Source organism: Agelaius tricolor, unplaced genomic scaffold (genome assembly GCF_023055355.1).
Source record: "Agelaius tricolor isolate 1412-34295 unplaced genomic scaffold, bAgeTri1.0.p SCAF_6, whole genome shotgun sequence".
Classification (NCBI taxonomy): Eukaryota; Metazoa; Chordata; class Aves; order Passeriformes; family Icteridae; genus Agelaius; species Agelaius tricolor.
In genome coordinates, this window is record NW_027269266.1 from 31545132 (window position 1) to 31565273 (window position 20142).

Below are 20142 nucleotides of genomic sequence, written 5' to 3' on the forward strand. Positions count from 1 at the left end.
ATAAGTAACACTGTTCAGAAGCTCTTTGCTTCCAAGATACTGTTTTCATGCCACTGGTGCAGTCTAGCATCTAGAAAGGTAACAAAGCCTGTTGAACAAGTGAACTGCCCAGTCAAATTCACTGTTAATACATTCTTTAATGGTTAATTTGATGGCTGATAGACCCAGCCCACAAAGTAGTGCAAGATGTGGCTGCAGGTACACAAATGTGACAACAGTAAGATTTTGTGTCAGTGATGAGCCATCTGATGCATTCTTCAGGGGAAGAGAGCCTGAATAGTAAATTGCCATAGTATGAAAGACTGGATATGTGATCCAGCTGCACTGTTGTAATGATCTGCCATGGGCTTGGTCAACTTAAAAAAGACACAAGAGACACAACAGTTTGAAGAGAGTTGATCAGAATGCTTTGTGGGCACACTATATTGACTGCAGTATTTCCTGTCTTACCCACTGTCTTAAGCTGCAGTTATACAGACTACTCAGGATCAGTCTGTCTCAGGATGTTATTGCTTAGATGTTCATTTCATTTTTTACTATATCTGTGCTTGGGTCTTTCCCAGCCATCTCCCCAGACCCATGTCATGAGACTGGGACTTCTAATTCTGTGGTTGCAGCCAAAACTATAACTTTTGCTTTACTTTCCTCTCTGGGCACAAGACCAAACACTAACACTTCCTGGATTGGAGCAGGTAACACATCACAAAAATAGATGTTTTGATAGCATAAGGAAATCTGCAGTAGGAAAAGAGCTAAGCTAGAACATGTAGTGCTAAGTAACAGCAATTCAAGCAGCAGACAAAAATTGTATCATAGATTAAAATATTTTGAAATAAGCAAAAAGTGAGAAATTTCTGGTACATGCGATTCAAAGTGTTCCAGCGGGTAAGTCAGGAAGGAAGGGGTCAGGTGATGGCAGCCTCTGCATCTGAGAGACAGAGAAGGAAATGTAGTGATAAGACTGCATAGTATTTGCTGACTTTTGCTCTGGTTACTCAGCTGCAAAGATACAGCTTCCATCAGCCCTTCTTTTCCTGTGATAAGTAAAAGTTAATTATTACAGAGATACCTTGAGAAAGATACTATTTTTAAGGCAACTTAATTTTATTTTATGCAATGAAATACTTAAGTCCTGAGAAAAACGTGTTTTTTGAAAGACATATACATTCTCTGAAGCTTCCTTCAGAAGCATTTAATATTTTTCTTAGGAATTTCATCTATGTTCTGAAATGCTGAGACATCAGTCTCTTTACAACCCCCCACCTTGTTGGTTTCTAAAAGCAACAGCTGTCTGATGTGTTGTTTGTAACTTGCATCATGTATAAAATACCTGGGGGTGGTTTATCTGTCTATGTTGGTGTGCCTTGTAAGATCTCTATGGTTTATGCACAGTGTGTACGTCCTCACTCATCACCTCTGCAGCTGAACAGAACTGTCGCTTGCAAAGTACACAGTGCTATTCAGCAAGTGGTTTAGCCTGGAAATTACTTGCTTCTTTCCCTTCTCAGAGGTAGTTTCAGAACCAGTGGTGTGCCTGTTCTGTGTAAGTATTAGTAAGAAGTCTTGATCCAGTGTTTTCCATGTTGAGTACAGCTGTAAAGATGGTTGATTTGCCAGCTTGCCAAGGTTGCTGTTTCTTCTGAACTTGATTTCTCCTAGCTCAAGGAATCTCAAAAGCTCCCTGAAGCAAGCTCACTTCCTGAAACTTTACCTTGAAGGTCACCAATGCTTCCTTCAAAGACTGCCTTCTCTCTCAACCTTCTGAAAATGCCCTAGCAACAAAACCTATGATTATGTATGGCACAAAAATAATTTTGCATAGTTTAATCTACTTCTTATGCACCATAAAAATTGGAAAGAGTAACAAAGGCAGGGTCCCATGGCAGACCAGCTTGACAGGCTGCCTGGAAGACACAGGAGCTGGAGCTGCAGGAAAGTTCTGAGTGGTCCTCTGGTTGTCTGCAGAAGCAATGGCAAGCATTAGCCCTGAGGAATAAATAATTACCAGCTCTGGCATGTACTGTTTTTTTCAGTGACTTGACCCCCAATTACTGTTCTGTAGTTGTTACCTAAAATCCCAAGATGCCAGTGTTAGCCTTACCAGTAGCTTCCATTAAGAGAAAACCATAGCAATCCTCTGAATCAGCAACCCATTGAAACCGCAGAATATCCATGAAGTCCTTTGGTTGTGTGTATATCTGCAATTTGAGCCTGAAAAAGAAAAAAACAAAACAAACAAAACCCTCTTCCCCCCAGAAACCAAACCAACCCATCAGCAACAGCAAAAAGAGAATGGGGAAACATCTGAATAGCTCTCTCCTACTCTGAACAGATTTCTTAGTACTTCTTCCTTGTTTGTCTTTAAGCTTTTAAAGGTTTCAGAAGGGCTTGGCACTTAAGTAATTCTGCTGTCCAGCAATATTGTATTAACTTGAAGCAATTGAAAGCGTGGTATAATACCACTGTAATTGGAAGTCTGTGACCCACACCTGACACTGTAATCCTTGTGATGTATTTATTTTGGAGGGCAGAGGGAAATTAGTATTTTTCAATAACTCTTTGATTGCCAAGTTCCTCTGAAACAAATGAAAATTTCTTATATATTGTCTTTTTTTTTTTTTTTTAATGATCTAGATTCATCCTTCTGGTAAAACATGTTTTACTGTTTTACTAGCCAGCAAGATTGCAGGACAAGGAAGTGGCTGACTGGGGAGAAATGCTAATGTAATGGTTAAGGAGAAACTGTCTTATACCTCATGGCCATAAAAAAGTGTTTAGAAATTCCATAGGAAGGAGTAGTTAACTAAGCATCTTGGCAATAGTGCCTGGGAATTTCATTCACAAAGGCATGATATTTGGCAGTGCCTTTCTACGTTGCATTGTGGTGGAAAGGAAGGTGTGTGAATTCTGTCAGTGGTTTGGAAAGATCCCATTCTTTTAAAAGCAGTTTAGACAGTGTGCTTATTTTTTTCTCAGCAGTGAAGTGATTGTGCTCCTACTGTGGTACAACACTAATGAAACTGGTACTTTGATCCTGGGAAATGAGAAGGATTTGCTCCAGGAGTACTTAATTTTGTGGACTTCACTAAGCAAGCTGCAGACCCCTGACTGTTGTGTAGAGTGTTGTGTAGAGATGAAAATGCTCATGACGTTCATACTCTTTTCACTTTTGACCAACAGATCCGTACAGTAATTTGCTGAGGGCGAGGCAAATAACCATCAGGATAAATGAAAGGAGGAAATGTGCTCTGTGACCTGCACAGTCTGGAGTTTCAGTCCTCACGATCTGGTTCATGGACAGTGAGGAGCAGAAGTGAACTCATGGGTCTGATCAGTACAGTTGGGTTCACCCCAGGTGTTTAGTGGAACAGGTGAAGTAGAAGGCATTAGTTTATGCTGAGTTTGAGTTATTCTGGATCGACTGAAAGTCCCTGCTTGAGAAGCAGCATCTGAATAAGATTTTTCCCATCAACAAGAGCAGTAGTTCTGTGATAGCCATGTATCTGATTGCTGTAAATGCCAAGCTGTGTTAGGATGTGGTCAGTTTGGCAACACAAAATGGTGTGTTTTTATAGGTTGAGGGGTTTTTTGAGCTCTCCAGAGCGTCTCTTAATTATTCTTCTTGTTCCTCCCAGTTCCACCGTCACCCCGCCTGTGTATTTTCCTTACAAATCCACACAGATTGCTTGCCTTTCAGGAACATAGTGTGGCCAGGTGCACATGGGCATGTTCTTTGACAGTGAGCTCCATGTATGGATGCAGCTGAACTTTCTACAGGCTGTAAATGAAAATAATTATGACTTTGTTTGAGTCTTAAGGTGAGCAAAACACAAAATTCAGGAAAGACTTGTAAGCATTTAGAGATTCAATTTTTCTCTCTTTCTTGGTCATATTGAAGCCTTGAATTAAAGTTTCATTTGACACTGATCAAATGGGAACAACCCTGAAAGCACAGCTGAGGACTTTGCTTATGACTGGACAGTACTTTGAATCATCACCAAGGTCTAAAACTAAATCACACTTCCCCATTAAAGCCTGAAGATGGTCATTTAGTTATATGATTAGAAATAACCAAAGGTGGGTGGGTGGATGGATGGATGGATGGATGGATGGATGGATGGCTGGATGAATGGATGATGAATGGATGAATGGATGAGCTGACTACGCTAGTCAGCTGACTACGCTAGTTTATCCTTGAGAGGGAACACTGGCCACATGGGATGCATGAGCACTCCCAGAGCTGATAAGGATATTTTTATAGGTCACTGCCCAGTAATGAGTGAAATTGTAAAATTTCAGTGCAGCTAAATACAGCTACTGGTGAGGCAGCCAGGAGGGCTTGCATTTGTTCATGCTGTTCTTAGAGCAAGTTGATGTGGGTTTTGTCTGCACCACTGCTTGAGTTTTCATCTTTCAGTATGAGAACACTGGGGAGAAATCAGTTCCTCCTTCAGGAGCAGTCCATCTACGTGATAAAAGGGTATATCCCTAGTAATGTTAGATTATCTGTTTTAATTTAGATTTTAGAATAGAAACTAATCTCTAAAATATGAAATAAAATATAATACTTGATATTATTTATCTATTACCCTTAAGAAGAGCACTGCAGTTTATCTGTTTTCCCTAAGAAAAGTACTGCAGTACTTGTGTTTTTTTCTTCCCTTTTCTTCCTGGTTCTTTTTCAGGCACAGGAAGTATGGTAATTCATTCTATGTAATCTTTTTGCTTTTGAGTGGTTGCTGTTAGCAGCTGTGGAGCTGTTCCCTGGCAGTTTTGTTGGTTATGCAATTAAGAGCCATAAAAAATACGTACTGCAAGAAGCAGTTGATGTAGTATATGAAACTAATAAAAAAAAAGAGAAGTTTTCAGACTGATAATGGATCAGAAGCAGAACAAAAACTTACTCAAAGCAATGTGGGGGGGTTTTCGCACTCTCAGCAGAAAGTGTTTTATCAAAACTACAGACCGACCACTGGCTTTTTTGATTCTATTTCCCAGCACTTGTTCATTTCCCTGTCAGAGGAAATTTTGCTTAGAGTAAAAAGACCAAAAGCCTTCTTTTTGTTTTCTGATGGCTGTTTTTCTCCATCACTGGTATTTTGGGTAGTTTTTTTCTCAAGATACAAAGATAACTTCTTAAGCAGAAGTTTCACTCGCTTCACTGTGCGTTCTGCTTCGCTGGTTTCTCTGTGTGTTACAGACGTCCCCAAATGTATATCTTGCTACCAGACAGAATATTGCATTAAGTATATTTGCAAGTGGCTGAAGCATGACTGGGTGATCTCACTGAAATCAGTGAAAAAAGGCAGCCTTGGGGGGCTTGCATTTCCATTATTGATTTTTTTCCCTAATTACTAGATGAAAAACTGATGTATTTTAAATATTTTAGGAAGCTTTTTGGTGTTGAAATATTAATTTTTTGCCATTAAATATTTAAAATTCTGGTGGCTGTTTGGAGTTCAATCTGTTCTTGCTGACCTGTACCAACACATAACTCGGTCATTAGAAAAACAGATGACAGAATGAAACATGCTATTTCAGCCTTGTCATTCGCTAACAGCGTTAGGAATGAGATATTTTGGGCTTGCATAATTTCTCACTTGAATCAGCTTAGAGGCAGGGGAGAAACACACTGCAGAATTTGATGGAATAAAGATACATAACTGGAAAAAAAAATTTGCATTGCCATTTTGAAAAAAAAAACACGGCACGTTCAAACAAGAAAGGGGGGAAAATTACATCAAACTATATAGGTTTACAGCTATACTCAGTGGGGAGAGATAGCAGAAAGAATCTTCTTCAAACAGCCCGAGCCCAACATAGCTGGTTTTTTTGTCTGTACTCAGCACTTGTGAGGCTGCACCTCGAGTCCTGTGTCCAGTTCTGTGTCCCTCACTTGTGAAGGACACTGAGGTGCTGGAGCCCATCCAGAGAAGGGCAGGGAGCTGGGGAAGGATCTGGAGACTGAGTCCTACAAGGGGCAGCTGAGGGAGCTGTGGGTGTTCAGCCTGGAGAAAAGGAGGCTCAGGGGAGGCCTTATTGCTCTCTACAGCTGCCTGAAAGGAGGCTGTAGCTGCCTGGGGATCAGCCTGCTCTCCAGGCAGCCAGTGACAGTACAAGAGGACATGGACTCAAGCTGTGCCAAGGAAAGCTCAGGTTGGACCTCAGGAAGAATTTCTTCACAGAAAGGAAGTTGTTAAGCATTGGAATAGGGTTGGTGGTGGAGGTGTTCAGGAAACAGCTATACATGGGCCATGGTCTAGTAGACAAGGTGTTGGTCACTCAAAGGTTGGACTTGATGATCTTGGAGACAGCTTAAATGATTATGCAATTCCATGAAAATCCTGTGATGCGTTCTGGTGCCCTCCAATTATTTCCCTGAAAGGAAAGTTTCTAACATACTTTTGCATTAACAGCAGTTAGCCCCAGTGAGCCAAATTTTTACCCTCACCTTGCAGAGAGGCTTGACACTGCTGAGCCTGTGCAGCAAGAAGTGTTTGAGTGCTCTTCTATAACTTCAACTCGGAACATACATGCTAGTTAAGCATATATAAATGGAGTTTTTAAAAACAATAGTATTTGAGTGTGTTTTTGATATTCCTGCTTTATCAGTACCATTCTAGCTATAGAAGTGAAATGATGGCCTTATCTTTATGGAAATGGAACTGTACAATGGCACCCTTTAGGATGAAGTCTTATGTATGGTCATTTTTATTTAGAAACAGAGTATCCTATTTTGATATGACTGACCCTGTAGAAACTTGACAACAGAGTGTTTGTTCCAGAATAACTTCCTGGTCAAAGAAATGTATGTGTGCTTATCTTTGTGCTCTATTTTATTAAAATGGGTGGGGTTTGTTATTTGAAAGTGTTTGTGAGAGGCATTGGGCAGGGGTGGGGTGTTCAGCACTCCTTGGCTGGGCTTGACATAAACACGTGGTTGTATAATAACAAGAGCAGCTTCAAGCTCTGTATCACTAAACAGGAGGTGGTGTGTATATAACCTGGCAAGTAAATAAAGCTGTCCTGCTCTTCCCATGTGGGTACCTGTCCTGAGCAAACTGTCCAGTTTATTGGACTGCAGACACAGTCAAGAATTTTTTGAGATTTTCAGTGAAAGAGTAGATTTGAAGTGTAAGTTAATGACAGGATGTTTCTGTTTGATTATCCCCTCCATGCAGGGAGGGGATAATCAGGGTCTGATTATCCCCTCCCTGCATGGAGGTTTGAAAACACAGATGCTGTGAAATTTAGCCTGAGTTTTAGCTCTCCTGAAGGATCCAAGTAGTTTGCTTCTCCAGTTCTCTGAGTTTGAGGAAGATGGTTAAGATGGGCGCTTGATTCTTTTGACTCAGATGTTACAGGGTCTCTGGACTTCAGCTGCAGTCCCGCAGACTTGTTCTTGGGGACTTCTTCTTGTGAATACTGACCTTTACTCTAGGGATGCAAAAGCATAGGTATCTTTTCTGGCCGTGGATCATCACTTACACTTGTTCTTGGGCACCTGGGAGTGAGGCCCAGGCAGCACTGCCTCGGCTGTGTTTGTGCACTGGGAGTGCTGGCTCAGCGGAGCTGTGGGAGGTGGATGCAAGGATGAACCCTGAGGTGGCTCTTGGAGCAGAGAAGAAAAGCACTGACTTCCAGAGATGAACTGGACTGTCAAGAATGACAAATATATAGAGGAGGGGACTAGCCCAGTGCTTCTAAAAAGGGATTCTTTTAAAAATGAATAAATTCTGAGATACAGGTAATGCAGTGTGTTTTCTGCCATATATGGCACTAAGCCTGGCTTTTTCTACTGTCTGCTAATAAAAGGCAAAAGTAATAATGACCTTTAAATAACTACTAAGTACCAATCTGATGTCTATTCTGTTTGGTTTTTTTTTTCAGGTTGGTTTTTTTTTTCACTACAAACCAGTGAAGATGACGCCAAAACATGAAAAACAAGTAAGTGGTATCTGAGCTTTAATAAAAAAGGATTCAAATTGTGGATTGAATTTCATTACGATTCGCATGGATCAGGGAAGACTGGTTGTATTCTTCATACTTTTAGTTGCCAGGGTACAGAATATTCTGGAATGATGCAGTACCAGTTCCTTCTGTTAAAACCTGATAGAAGAATCAGATATTCATTCAGAGTAAGTGACTGTGCACAAAGGGCTCAGACACTGAGACAGGAGAGAAGGATTTGGATGGAGTCTTCTTTTATCAGTTTTAGATATTTTATAGGGACGATGGTTGGATCTGGATCTGAGCTCTGATTACCAGCTGCATGGACCACAAGAATCCTATTTGCATGTTCTATTCTGCTCAGTCCAATGATTCAACAAATTATTTTGTCTCAGCTCTTATTTTCTTATCAGCCTTACTACACAGCATGCATGGAGTGAAGATGCCAGCATCCACAGCATGAAAAGTCCCATGTCCTTTGTGGCTGATCCTTTTACTAACAGGCAACCTGATGGGATATGCTATTTTTCTTGGAAGCTTTGTGGAAAATTACTCTTCAGGGGTTATTGACTAATCACATGTATAATAGGAGCACAAGCTCATCACCTGATACAGTTCTGAGCACAGACACTTGAATTAAAATGCAGCTGAAATGACTAAATACAAATAGTCAACCAATGTGAGATTGTTTTTATTCCTCCTTCTTGTGGTAGATTTTCCCCTCATATTAAAAATAGATATTTCCATGTCAGATTTCCTATTTTCCTAGTAGGAAAATGTTAAGAGATTTCTGAGAAAGGCACATTTTTTGTGATCAAATTCTGTATAGGAAGGCTTCTGCCTTATGCTTTTCTCTGAGGAATCCGTTGCATTATGCAGAAATATATCCAAGAAAAGAGAGAAGGGGAAGAAAAAAAGAAACAGAAAAATTAAAAGAGAAAGATTTATTGTGTTTGCTTCAGCTGCCTTTATGGGTTGTTTTTCCTTTTGAGGCAAATCCTAATGGAACATTTTGTTTTTCCATGCTTGTGTCTATGTGACCTCAGTGCTGTCCTTATAGTCTCCTGTCAACACTCATGTTCTTTGCATAGATCTGTAATCATGAGGGAGTAGGTGTAATCCAGGTTTGGGTGTCACTTGGGCTGTTTTGTCATTTATGTGTGACCCTATCTACTTGGACTGCTCCTGGCCTTGAGGACAGGGTAGCAAAATACCACCAGTGTCATGCTTAAACTGGCTGGTTTAGCCAGGAATTAAAAGGCACATGCAGACAGAGAAACTGCTCTGCAATTCCTGCTTGTTAAGTAGTTCTGACTGCTCTTGGGGCAGATTTGAAGATTCTGACTATTCATGAGGATGTTTAGGTCAGCATGGCTGCTGGACTCCATATCAAAGCTATAGCTTTAGCAGTTTGGTCAGAAAATGGTTTGCCTCTGAATGTAGTAGTTTCCAGAGAGAAGGAATAAATGGAGATGCCACATCTTCCAGTACCTTTCTTTTGAGTATATACTGTTTCCAGTGCAGGAGGCCTCCTTGCCCAAGCCTGGACACTTAACAGCAAATTTTGGTTTTGAGAGAATTGTTGCTCTGAAGGACAGGACACATATTCTTGAATGCGTTGATATAAATGCATGTATTGTGCCCCTCAATTAAAAAAAAAAAACAAAAAACCAACAACACAACAAAGAAAAAAAAAAAGAAACAAAACTGAAAATGTGTGTAGTGTGACATAATAGCTAGATAAATCTGCAGTTCTGGAAGAACCAAGCAGCACTAGGCAATGGGGGGAGACACCTTGTACAGGATTGCAGCTGGCAAAAATAAAAAGTCCCTGAAACCTTGGCTGTCTTTGTACTGAGTCTCCCACGTTGTACAGCTGGAGTGCAGTTTTGTGACAGATGATTAAGTTAGTCTTCAAGTGGTCTGTGGGAGGGAGAGGTCAGCATCACCTCCCCCAGGTGAGCAGTGCCTTACTTGAGAAAAGACATGTCTATTGAGAGTGTCCTCAGTTTTATAGCAAAACAGGGAGGGAGTGGGATACATAGAGAGGAGAAAGGCAGTTATTACCCAGTATTGCTGTAATCTCCTGGTTGTTTGTGACCAGTGAATGCAGGATGCACTGAGCATATAACAGCATTCTCACAGAGGAGTGAATATTCTGCCATCCAGCTCTGCTTGGACCATAACATAGCCTGTTTGTGAATACTGACCTTTACTCTAGGGATGCAAAAGCATAGGTATCTTTTCTGGCTGTGGATCATCACTTACACTGGGTAGATAGGTCTGCTTTGATTAAAGCAATGCTTTTTTTCAGTGGGATCTTGTATTCTGGAGAAGAGTTAAAGGTCAAGAGAAGGAACAGTCTACATGTGCAATGCCACTGTTTCAGAGCAGCAAAATCTGTAATAGGAATAACACTTCCTAGATTCAAGAGATGAATAGGGGAAGTAACCCTAAATCTTGAGAAAGGCTGTACATTTTTATTTTTCATTTCTAGTTGCTTACTGTTTTTCTTGCTTCATTCTAAACTCAACATTGTCATTTTTTTGGTAAATAATGGGGGGAAAAAAGGAACACCCAGTCTTGTGTTGAAATCCTAGTGTTTCAAATCAAAGCTGACAGTGACTGAGTCTGAGGGATGCATTTTGCTGAGGTGCTCTGCTGTTCTGTACATCATTTTTCCTCTTGTCTCAGTTCTTTACTGCTTAGACACTTCCTGCCACAGCATATACAGCAGGTCTCATTTCTTTGCTAGGTAGAGTCTGAAGGGTTTTAACTTGCTCCTTGTTGAAACTCAGTGACTAGTTAATTGCAAGTTAAAAGTGTACAGAAGTTTTCCAGTGCAAATCTTGTGGTCTGGAATGATTTGCAAAGTAAGCCATAGCTAACCAACAGCATATCCAGTAGCAACTTTTAATCACAATACTTTGGTACTATAAAGGTTTGAAAGAAGTATTTTACTTCAAAGACTGTTTTGTTGCTGTACAAAGGAGAAGGTTATGGAAGGTTATTTGGAAATGGGGTAATTTGGGGAACCTGGACAAAAGGAAAGTCAACAAGAAGCTGATACAGCAGTAGATGAGAGGAAGGAGGCTGAGGTCAGGTTATAAGGCTGCCTGAGGTTGTGACTCCTGTGCTGCAGCAGTTGAAGGGAAAATGAGTGCAGTGTCCTGTTCGAAGCTTCTTGGCATAATTTCTCTTCTTTCACTTGCAGGACTGATGCATTCAGTGCCCAGCAAAGGAAAGAAAGTAGGTTGAGAAGTGGTTGCAGCTTTGGAGAAGATTGGGACACAGGGAAATAGGAATTTGGGGAAGACAAAACCTTGCGACGTAAAAAGATGGTACAGTGGTCTGAAAGTCTGCTCTATCTATCTACCTACCTATCTATCTATCTACCTACCTATGTATGGTAAATACTACAGGCAGGTGAAGAAAAACAACCCAAAAAATGGTGTCCTCTCCTGTGTTCAACACATTGCTGAATATCTTCTCTGAAGCTGAAATAACTTCCTCACAAGGCCTTACTAGTGTTTTTGTAAAAGTAAAGGCATGACCCTCAGCTGGTAGAAATGATTAAAGCTCTGATCATTCGTTCCTCTTGTGTCATGCTGGCATGGGGTTAAAAAGCTGTGGGGGAGAATTGGCCCTCTGGTACTCTTCAGGGATGAAAGAAGCAGCAGAGGTGGCAGGAGGAGCCTTTCAAATGTGCTTTATTTGGCAAAGTGTTCATGATGCTCACCAGAAGAGTAACCACCCCTGGGACCAGGAGCTGGGCTAAGTAACATAAAACCACAAGTTGTGTCCAGCCATCAGGCCACAGGCTCCCCATCTCAGTAACACCTGGAAATCAGGGAGGGAAATTATTTAATCCAGGCCTTGAATGTCTCCCTGCTACCTACAGAGTGCAATGGCTGTCCAGGAAAAAGTGTATCTTCATCTTTCAAGGTTGTTACTGTTCTCCTGTCAGTCCACTGAAGGTTTGCAATGGTGGTACATGCAAGTGTGTGTTAGGGGAGAATACTTGGCTGAGGAATAAAGCCTTTATTTCTGATGTCTTTGGTTTGGACATAGGAAGACATGCTTTAAGAGCTTTCTAGTTCAAGATTTCTTGATTTATGCAAATATGCACTAAAAAAAGCATGTTTTTTTACCAGAGACGCTGTCATTCCTCCCACAGTTGATTCCTATACCTGGAGATCCTGCGCAGTGCCTTCCTCTCAGGGGGAATATATTTACAGCTTAAAGTGATACACTTTTCTTTAAGTCTTTGCTAAGTGGTTGGCTTAGCTTTTGGGCTGAATAGCTTATTTAAGCAATAGAAGTAGGGCAGCCTCTGCATGTGCTCCAGAACCAGCAGGTATTTAGGCACACTTTTGACCTTTGTATTTTAAAGGAATATTTTCCATCCTAGCATGAATATACAGATTTATCAGGATTATGGGGTTTAGTTTGGTTTTGTTTTTCTACAACAAAATTTTGATCATTAGCTGAGAGTATTGAGAAATATTTAATTCTTCAGTCTCTTCCAATTCCCATTAGTGTTACATTACAGTAATGTCCACAGGCCCTCCCTCTCTCTCTTTTCAGATCCTTCTAAATTATTATATAAATGTTGAAATCACAAGGAAGTAAGCTAGATATGACAACTTCTACAACAAATACTCTCTATGATTGTTCCTTCAAAATGGGACAGTGTTGCTATGTTGCTTCCTTGGGCAGGTTGATGGAACAGAAATGCCCCAGTGCCACATCTGCAGCTGTGCTCTTTGTCAGTGTTGATTACAAATGTGGGAAAAGCCTGAAATACCTGCCTCCTTCTCCTTTACATGGGTGACTTTGAATGTTAGATTTTCAGTTTGTCACTGCCAAGATCTTGTTTCCCATGCATGAAACCTGTATGACTTTTCACAGTGTTACTTAATCTGAAATATTCCTTTTCAGCTAGCAATTTGGCAGGGACTTTCCCAGACATGTGGTGTAGCTCAGATGATTCATTGCTTTATGCTTCTCCATTTATAGGGTTGCAAAATTCAATAAAACAGCAGTTCAGCTTTTAATCTGACTCAGTAGTTTGTGGAACAGCAGAACAATCAAGAGAGTCTTTAAGGCTGCCTCTGTCTTCTGAAATTAATTGCTTGATTTTTATTATGCACTTACAGGAATTTGTAACTGTCTTGGTGCGAGACCCCAGGATACAGAAAGAAGACTCATGGCATTCTTATATAGACTATGAGATATTTATTCACGTAAGTATAAAAATATGAGAACAGATTCTTCGGTCTCTTATTGCTGTTTCTGTCCAAGCTAGGGTTGTCTTTGGGGTATAAATGGAATTTCTGTTTCTGGGATGCTGGAGGCTATTAGTCTCCTTTTAACAACTGGGATGCAGTGGAACAGGTAAAGTGGGTTTGCCAATGGCCGTGTGGTAGGTTTAGCAGAGCTGGGGTGGAACCTAACGTGCTCACATGTGCATTCCACAGTGTCTTGCAACAGCCAATCCTTAGCTTTACTTACCAACTGGAAGACTGTTACAGACAGTGATATCTTACTGTTGTAGAAGAATGTTGATGTTCAGGTAGTCATGGGAAAACAACTTTCTTTTCAAGTAATTATCTGGTTATTTGTACTTTAAATTCCCCTCAGTTCTTTTTGCCAAGTTATTGGTTGCTGCAATGTGGTTGTTTTCAGTGTATGTTGACATTCATATTATGCTAATTTAGTGGTGCTTGGATGTGTGAAGTGGTTGCATTTGGGCTTGTGATTGTAGTCCACCATATATTAATGGGAGTCCACTTGGCATTATGGTGCTTTCTTTTTGCCTTAAATCTGTCCTATACATAATTTTGTTTTCTTGATTGTTCTTTGGTGGCTAACATATGGAAGATGTTATCCTAATTTGCCAAATCTAGATCCAAGGATTTTAATTGCAGTGTAAAATAAAGGTATTTGAGGGCACCAAGTTACATGGTTAATGCTTGCCACAAGACCTAAAGCATTTCCTTATTGTGTGGAAGAGTTAAGCAGTTAGTGGATGAGAGCAAGCAGTCAAATGATGACTTATTAAATGCCTGTGTGATAAGTACTTCTTTCCTGTGTGGCAATCAGAGTTGTGAAACTTTTAAATTTGTAATGTGCTTCAAGTACCGCTTCCAAAGCAATTATATTTTTCATTTCTGGTAAATAGAAATTCTGTAGATCTGGCAGGGTGAGTGCTGTATTACTGTTTCACAGACATGAGTGCCTCTGAATAAAAATGTATTAAGGCTTTCTCAGTGACTGCTGAGTTTGGGAGATGTTGTTTAGACCCAGTGTGTCTTCATTCAACTCCAGCCAGCAGCTAAGCTCCACACAGGTGCTTGCTCACATCTCCCCTGCCCCACCAGCAGGATGGAGGGAGGAGAATTGGGGGAGTGAAAGAGAGAAAACCTGTGAGTTGAGATAAGAACAGTTTAATAATTGAGATGTAGTAATAACATTAATAATAATATTAATAATAATATTAAATAGTAATAACAACAATACTAATAAAGAAAATTTATTAAAATTTATTTAAAATAATTAAAAAATAAAATAAATAAAACTGTAGAAAGACAAGTGATGCAAATGAAAACATACGCTCAGCACCAAGTAACCAATGCCACCTAGTCCCTCAGTGGGACTCCCCAGCCAGCCTCCACCCTAGTTTGTTGCTGAGCATGATGCCATATGGTATGGAATGTCCCTTTGGTCCATTGGGATCAGCTGTCCCAGCTGTGTTTCCTCCCAGTTTCCCATGCACCCCCAGCCTGCTCGCTGGTGGGCTGGGGTGAGGAGGAGAAAGCCTGGCTCTGTGCAAGCAGTGCTCAGCAGTAACTAAAACATCCCTGTGTTACCAGCACAGTTTTCAGCACAGACCCAAAACACAGCCCCAGCTACTGTGAAGGAAATTAACTCTGCCCCAGCCAAAGCCAGCATACAGTGATACGTGATCCATCACTCGGCATCTCTGAAGCTATTAAGCATCAACTCAGCTTCCTGCCACCAGTGCCAGGGCTTTTGGAGACCAAGTCCCTAGGTCACTCCTACCATCCAGACTTCTCAGTGGACTCCAAGTATTGTGTCTGCCTGGCCTTTAAACCAGCTGAGTTCCCCTTGTACCCAGCTCTTAGAGCATTTCTCTTCTCAAACTGTGTGGTATCCTGGGTGTGCTCCTCTGTTCCAGAAGGCTGACATCTTTGTGCTCTCTACAGTCTGCACCTTGTGGCTGGCTGGAGTTATGGCTCCTGGCAGGCAGGGAGGTGGGCTGGACTGCAGGCAGTTTACTAATGGAGTTTTGTCTGGTATATGGGATTTCATCTAAACGTATGCTCCGTGGGAAAATTTGGCAAAAGTATTTAATTTCTACAAATTGTTTCTCTTTTGATGAATTGGCATTTTCCTAGTGAACTAAGAGTGTTCTGTGGGAAAATTTCCAAATGCTGCTACTTGAAGAGAGCAGTTGCATTGGTTTCTTTGGTTTGATTTAAGTTGGGACTGCACACTGCAAAAACTCTGTGTACCTGTTTGCAGGATTGTAACTAGAATAGCTAGAATCTTTTTCCCTTGCAAAGATTGGCATTATCTACTGAAACTTTTTTCTGAGGTCTGTTTTTCCTGTTACTGTGAATTGTACTGTTATCCAAATATCTTGCTTTTAAAAAGAAGGCAATGAAAAATATTTCCCTGAGAAGCAGTAGAAACTGTCAGCAGTCCTGCCTGAGGTAAAGCACAGCCCTTAACATAAACTGAATTAATGTCAGGCTTTCCATTGGTGTCTCGGTTATTAGTATAACATTTTGGATGTGTTGTTAATACCGTGCCTGCACTTTAGCTTAAGCTGATTTGCAAAGTAAATGTTTTTTATTTCCCAACAGACTAACAGTATATGCTTTACAAGGAAAACATCCTGTGTTAGACGACGCTATCGAGAATTTGTTTGGCTCCGGCAGAGGCTTCAGAGCAATGCAGTGCTTATGTGAGCAACTTTATATATTTAATAATCTGTCAGTCATGGAGGGAAGGATTGTTTCATCCTAATTCAGAGAACTACAGAAATCAGATCTGGAAAGTATCCTGTGTTTCTTACTAGCACAAGTTTATTCTGTAGAATGCATTTTATGGGCTTTAAACCCAGAAGAATGTGTTTTGTACTTACAGCCTTTTTTTGGTGAGCCCCCCTCCAATTTGTAAGAGACTTGATTTGTATTTTCTTTTGCTATGCATGAGCAGCAGAAATAACAATCTAGTGTAGGTATTTGTACCTCCTCTGTGTTCTTCTTCAATGTGCTTAGGTCTTGCAAGCACCATAAGAGACCCAGCCAGACATGGATGCAGGCTTAACAACTGGCCCAGAAAAATCAGATTAATTTATTTTTCCCCTTTGAGGTGTGTGAGAGGCCCTTCAGTTTCTCAACCTTGTGTTCCCAAATTGATTTCAAGAGCTTCTGGAACATAACCCATGGTTTTCACATGCTTGGGGTTGGTACTTGCTTTCTGCATTTTTCTCTGCTGTTTTACATTTGGTTTTACTGTGTATTGTTTTCCGGTTTATAAAGACAGCTACCTGAACTGCCGTCCAGAAATCCCTTTTTCAACATGAACAATCCTAATCACGTGGACCATCGCCGTCAGGGTCTACAAGAATTCCTGGAAAAGTGAGTACAGCCTATCCAGATGTGTTGGAATTTTTATGAGGTCATCAATTTCTGGTTTAAAATAGCTCATCTCTGGTACTTGAGAGCCACCATGTGGTCATCTGTACATGCTACACATTTAGGTATATTTTTTACTTGCACTGTCATAATTCATACACGTGACTTCAGCTCTGTTGGTTGGTTATAATGAGGCTTCAGCTGACACTTTTCCATTGTACTTCATTGCACTGATTATAGATAATAGGCCTAAATTTAAATCACTTTGTAATTGCATACTAAGTTTGGGAGATCTTTCACTGTGATTTCTATTTCTAGCTTTCAATAAGGAGCTGGATATTCTTGTACAAAGAAAGCTCTCCCCTTTATGTTCATGGAAAATCAGTGTCTTTGTGGGCTAAACCCCTGTGAGCCTGGGAGAATTCTCTAGTGAGATCTTCTAACACAGAGCTTTCCTAAAATGCAAATTGCTTTGTTTACCAGTCCCACTAGCATAAGCAAGCTCTAGCAGCTGTGCCCATTTTCAGTGCAGCTGCAATCTGTATAAAATCATTCATGAGGTTTAGCTAGACCCTGACCTGCATTACAAGGGAGCAGTGTATGAGTTTCAGTACTGCATCCCTCAGTCCCACTGCTGTGACCACTTCACCTACTGCAGTGCCTGAGCCCCTGTTGGTGTAATTTTCTGCTTTTTTCTGCCATTCTTGTCGTGCCCTGGCACTGCTGGTGTGAGAGCAGGCTGCTCACAGCTGCTGGAGCAGGAGCTGTGTGTGCCTCTGCTGGCTGCCTTTAGCTGCTGCTCGGGGTAGGGACATGCTGAAACACTGCACCTAGAGACTATTCATCTTCTTTCCAGGCAGTGCATTATAAGCCTCCCTAACAGACAACAAATCATTGGTCCTGAGGTATATTTGTTAGGCTTAGCAGCTGAAGGCAGGGACAGCTAACTGCTGCAGGAATAATATTCTGCATGCAGTTATATAGGATGTGTGGCCAAAAGGTCAGCCAATAAATACTGGCTGAAGGCATGTGAGACAGGGAAGAGAAAGCAGAAAAGGATTAGAAGATATTTTTACACCTCAGGAAAGAAAAGCAGTGAAATGGAAGGGCTGTGCTCCTAGAAGCATGTCAGTGATAATATGAAGAGTGTGGTAGCTCAGGTTCCAGTGTCTGAGCAGTTCTGTCTTAGCTGTGCTGCCCCATGGAGTAGTTGTATTTCAAAAAACATTCTCATTTTGAAAGAGGCCTGTCTGGTAACAAGGTATATCAGCATCAGAAATGTTTACAACTGCTGTCTGCACTTCAAAAGTCAGAACAGAAAGGTAGATTAACTTAAAAGACATCCTCATGCTCCAGTTTTGTGGATGACTGTAGCTGAAATGAGTACTGACAGCAGAAAATGACAGCATGTGGAACGTTTCACCATGCTGCTGTTAGTCCAGGAGTGGGAAAAGAAGCAACTCAATTGTAAGGGAATGATTTAAATGTTTGAACTTGAGTGCAAGAAAAGCGTCAGCTTTCTCTCAGCCCTGAGGAGCATTTGGAAGGAATTTTCAGAGGTTGTGTTGAGATGCACTAGCCTGGCACCGTATGTGCTGTACCATTGCCCTCTGCTGGCTGGATCCACTGTGCTGCTGCTGCTGCTCACAGGAGGCATCTTCCTATTGGCTCGGCTGCCGTGATGCTTTTCCCCCTCCCATTTATGAAGCTGAACCAAAGGTTATGATTCTTTTTCTGAAACTGAATTTTGTGGAACTCCCTAACGAGAGTTAGTATAAAATATTTATATACCTATGTATAATATATACCTATGTATAATATATAGGTATAATATATGTGTGTATGTAAAATATACACATATATTCTGTATAGATGTATGTTCTATGTCTATCATATGCATATATGAACGATATACATATGTTACATAGATATTACATGTAATAAACATATAATACAAATAATAAACATACGCACTGGAATTTACTGAAGCTCTGGGTATGGATGCTGCACGTTCTGATACAGTAGAAAGGGGGGACCCTAACCCAAAACTACTAAGCTGAGAGCTCCATTCACCCCAGCAATGACAAGCTCACAATCCTACTGGTGTTTTTTTTGTGGCAGTGGGAAGAAATTTGATTCAGGCCTTTGTGGACCTGTCTGGGGAGATGTTTGCAGGTAACATTTTTAAATGCCCGCTTGTGATGCAGGACTCCCAGGTGTTACCAGGATCCAAGATATCTCTGAAGAGCGGGTTTAGATCTTTCAAAGTCTTGGTTTTGTGCCCTGTGCTGTATGACCAGATTGCTGTAGTGCCTGCCTGTGCAGGAGCCAGGATGGAGCAGCTGGAGGCCCTCTAGTGCTCAGCTTCTGGCCCTGGGAACACTTCCATATTGCCTATATGTGGATGGCTACAGAGCTCTGTTGTCCTTCCACACTTTCCACTCCAGGGTGAGTTAGCGCAGGGTATACTTAGAGCCTTTGTGAAGCCTCTCCGTGCTGAGCACAGTAGCTCAAGAATTAGGCCAACAGCTGGGAAGTTAAGCACTAGACTTTGTTGAAATCTGGGAACAGGTGTCCCATTTTGATTTGGTTTTACTGCACAAATGCAGGGTAAGATCTACTTGTCTTACAGGTTATTATCTCTGAGTGATGAAGAGCTGTAAAGCTCACTTCTTGTCTGGGCATAATTTAATATTTCAAGAGGCCATTTGCATTAACGGAAGTCAGCTAGCCCCTTTTCAATTATGAATTACTTTGTAAGAATAAGGAAAATTATGTGTTTTTCCTGCTAAGTATCCTTGTCCTTTGAGGATGCCTGTGAATTCACAGAAAAGTTTACTCTTAAACTAGAGGTCAAATTTAAAACACTATCTTATAATTTTAGCTTCTGCAAGATCCTCTTTGCTTTCATCCATTTGTAGCTGTGTAGATCTAACTTTGGGATTTAGATTACCCTCAGAGAAAATCAAGTGGGTTTGCTCATGAGAAAACTAATTAACAAAGCCATTTTGAATGAAGTTGAGTTCATTTGATGACTTTTTTTTGATTGAATATAGTTGGATCCCAAAAACTTACGTGATTTAGGGAGAAGGATTACTCTTCAATTACTTCTCAGACATGCAGTTTGTGATGGGGTGGAAGACACTGAGAGTTTTGAGAAACAAAATGCATGGATCCACAGGGAACAGAGGGCATCCACAGTGTTGCTCCTGCAGAGGGCCATGGCTTGCTGGGTGCCAGAGTGAGGAAGCCATCCAGAATTAATCAGCCTAAGGCAGAGCCATTTTCTGAAGGTATCTGGTGTCAGGCACCTTGTTGCCTTTTCCACTGCAGTCCCACGAGCTGCAGCTGGTGCAGGGTCAGAGGTCTCTTCTGAAGGTGTCTCCACTGGGCGCTGTCTCAGGGATGACTGGCTCCTAAAGGGACAGATGCCAGCTTGCCCCTGCCAGGGGCTCAGGCAGGAGCATTGGCAGCTGTGGGGCAGGTGGAACCACCTTGGGCAAGTTGCCTCTCTCCAGTAGAG

At 41.2% G+C, this 20142-nt stretch overlaps 1 protein-coding gene across 7 annotated transcripts in view; it reads left to right on the top strand.

Annotated features, from left to right (window-relative positions):
* The window catches only part of SNX10 (sorting nexin 10), a 35454-nt gene that overhangs the window by 8116 nt on the left and 7196 nt on the right, over positions 1 to 20142 (top strand). For 4 of the 7 annotated variants that reach the window (XM_071429240.1, XM_071429241.1, XM_071429243.1 and 1 more), the window contains 4 exons: positions 7891 to 7947; positions 13110 to 13196; positions 15843 to 15943; positions 16524 to 16622. In XM_071429240.1, coding sequence (XP_071285341.1) covers positions 7924 to 7947; positions 13110 to 13196; positions 15843 to 15943; positions 16524 to 16622 — 311 coding nt within the window. In that variant the 5' untranslated portion in view covers positions 7891 to 7923. Of the gene's footprint in view, positions 1 to 7890; positions 7952 to 11164; positions 11292 to 13109; positions 13197 to 15842; positions 15944 to 16523; positions 16623 to 20142 lie in introns of those variants that run through there. The other 3 variants (XM_071429245.1, XM_071429246.1, XM_071429247.1) reach the window with 3 other exon arrangements.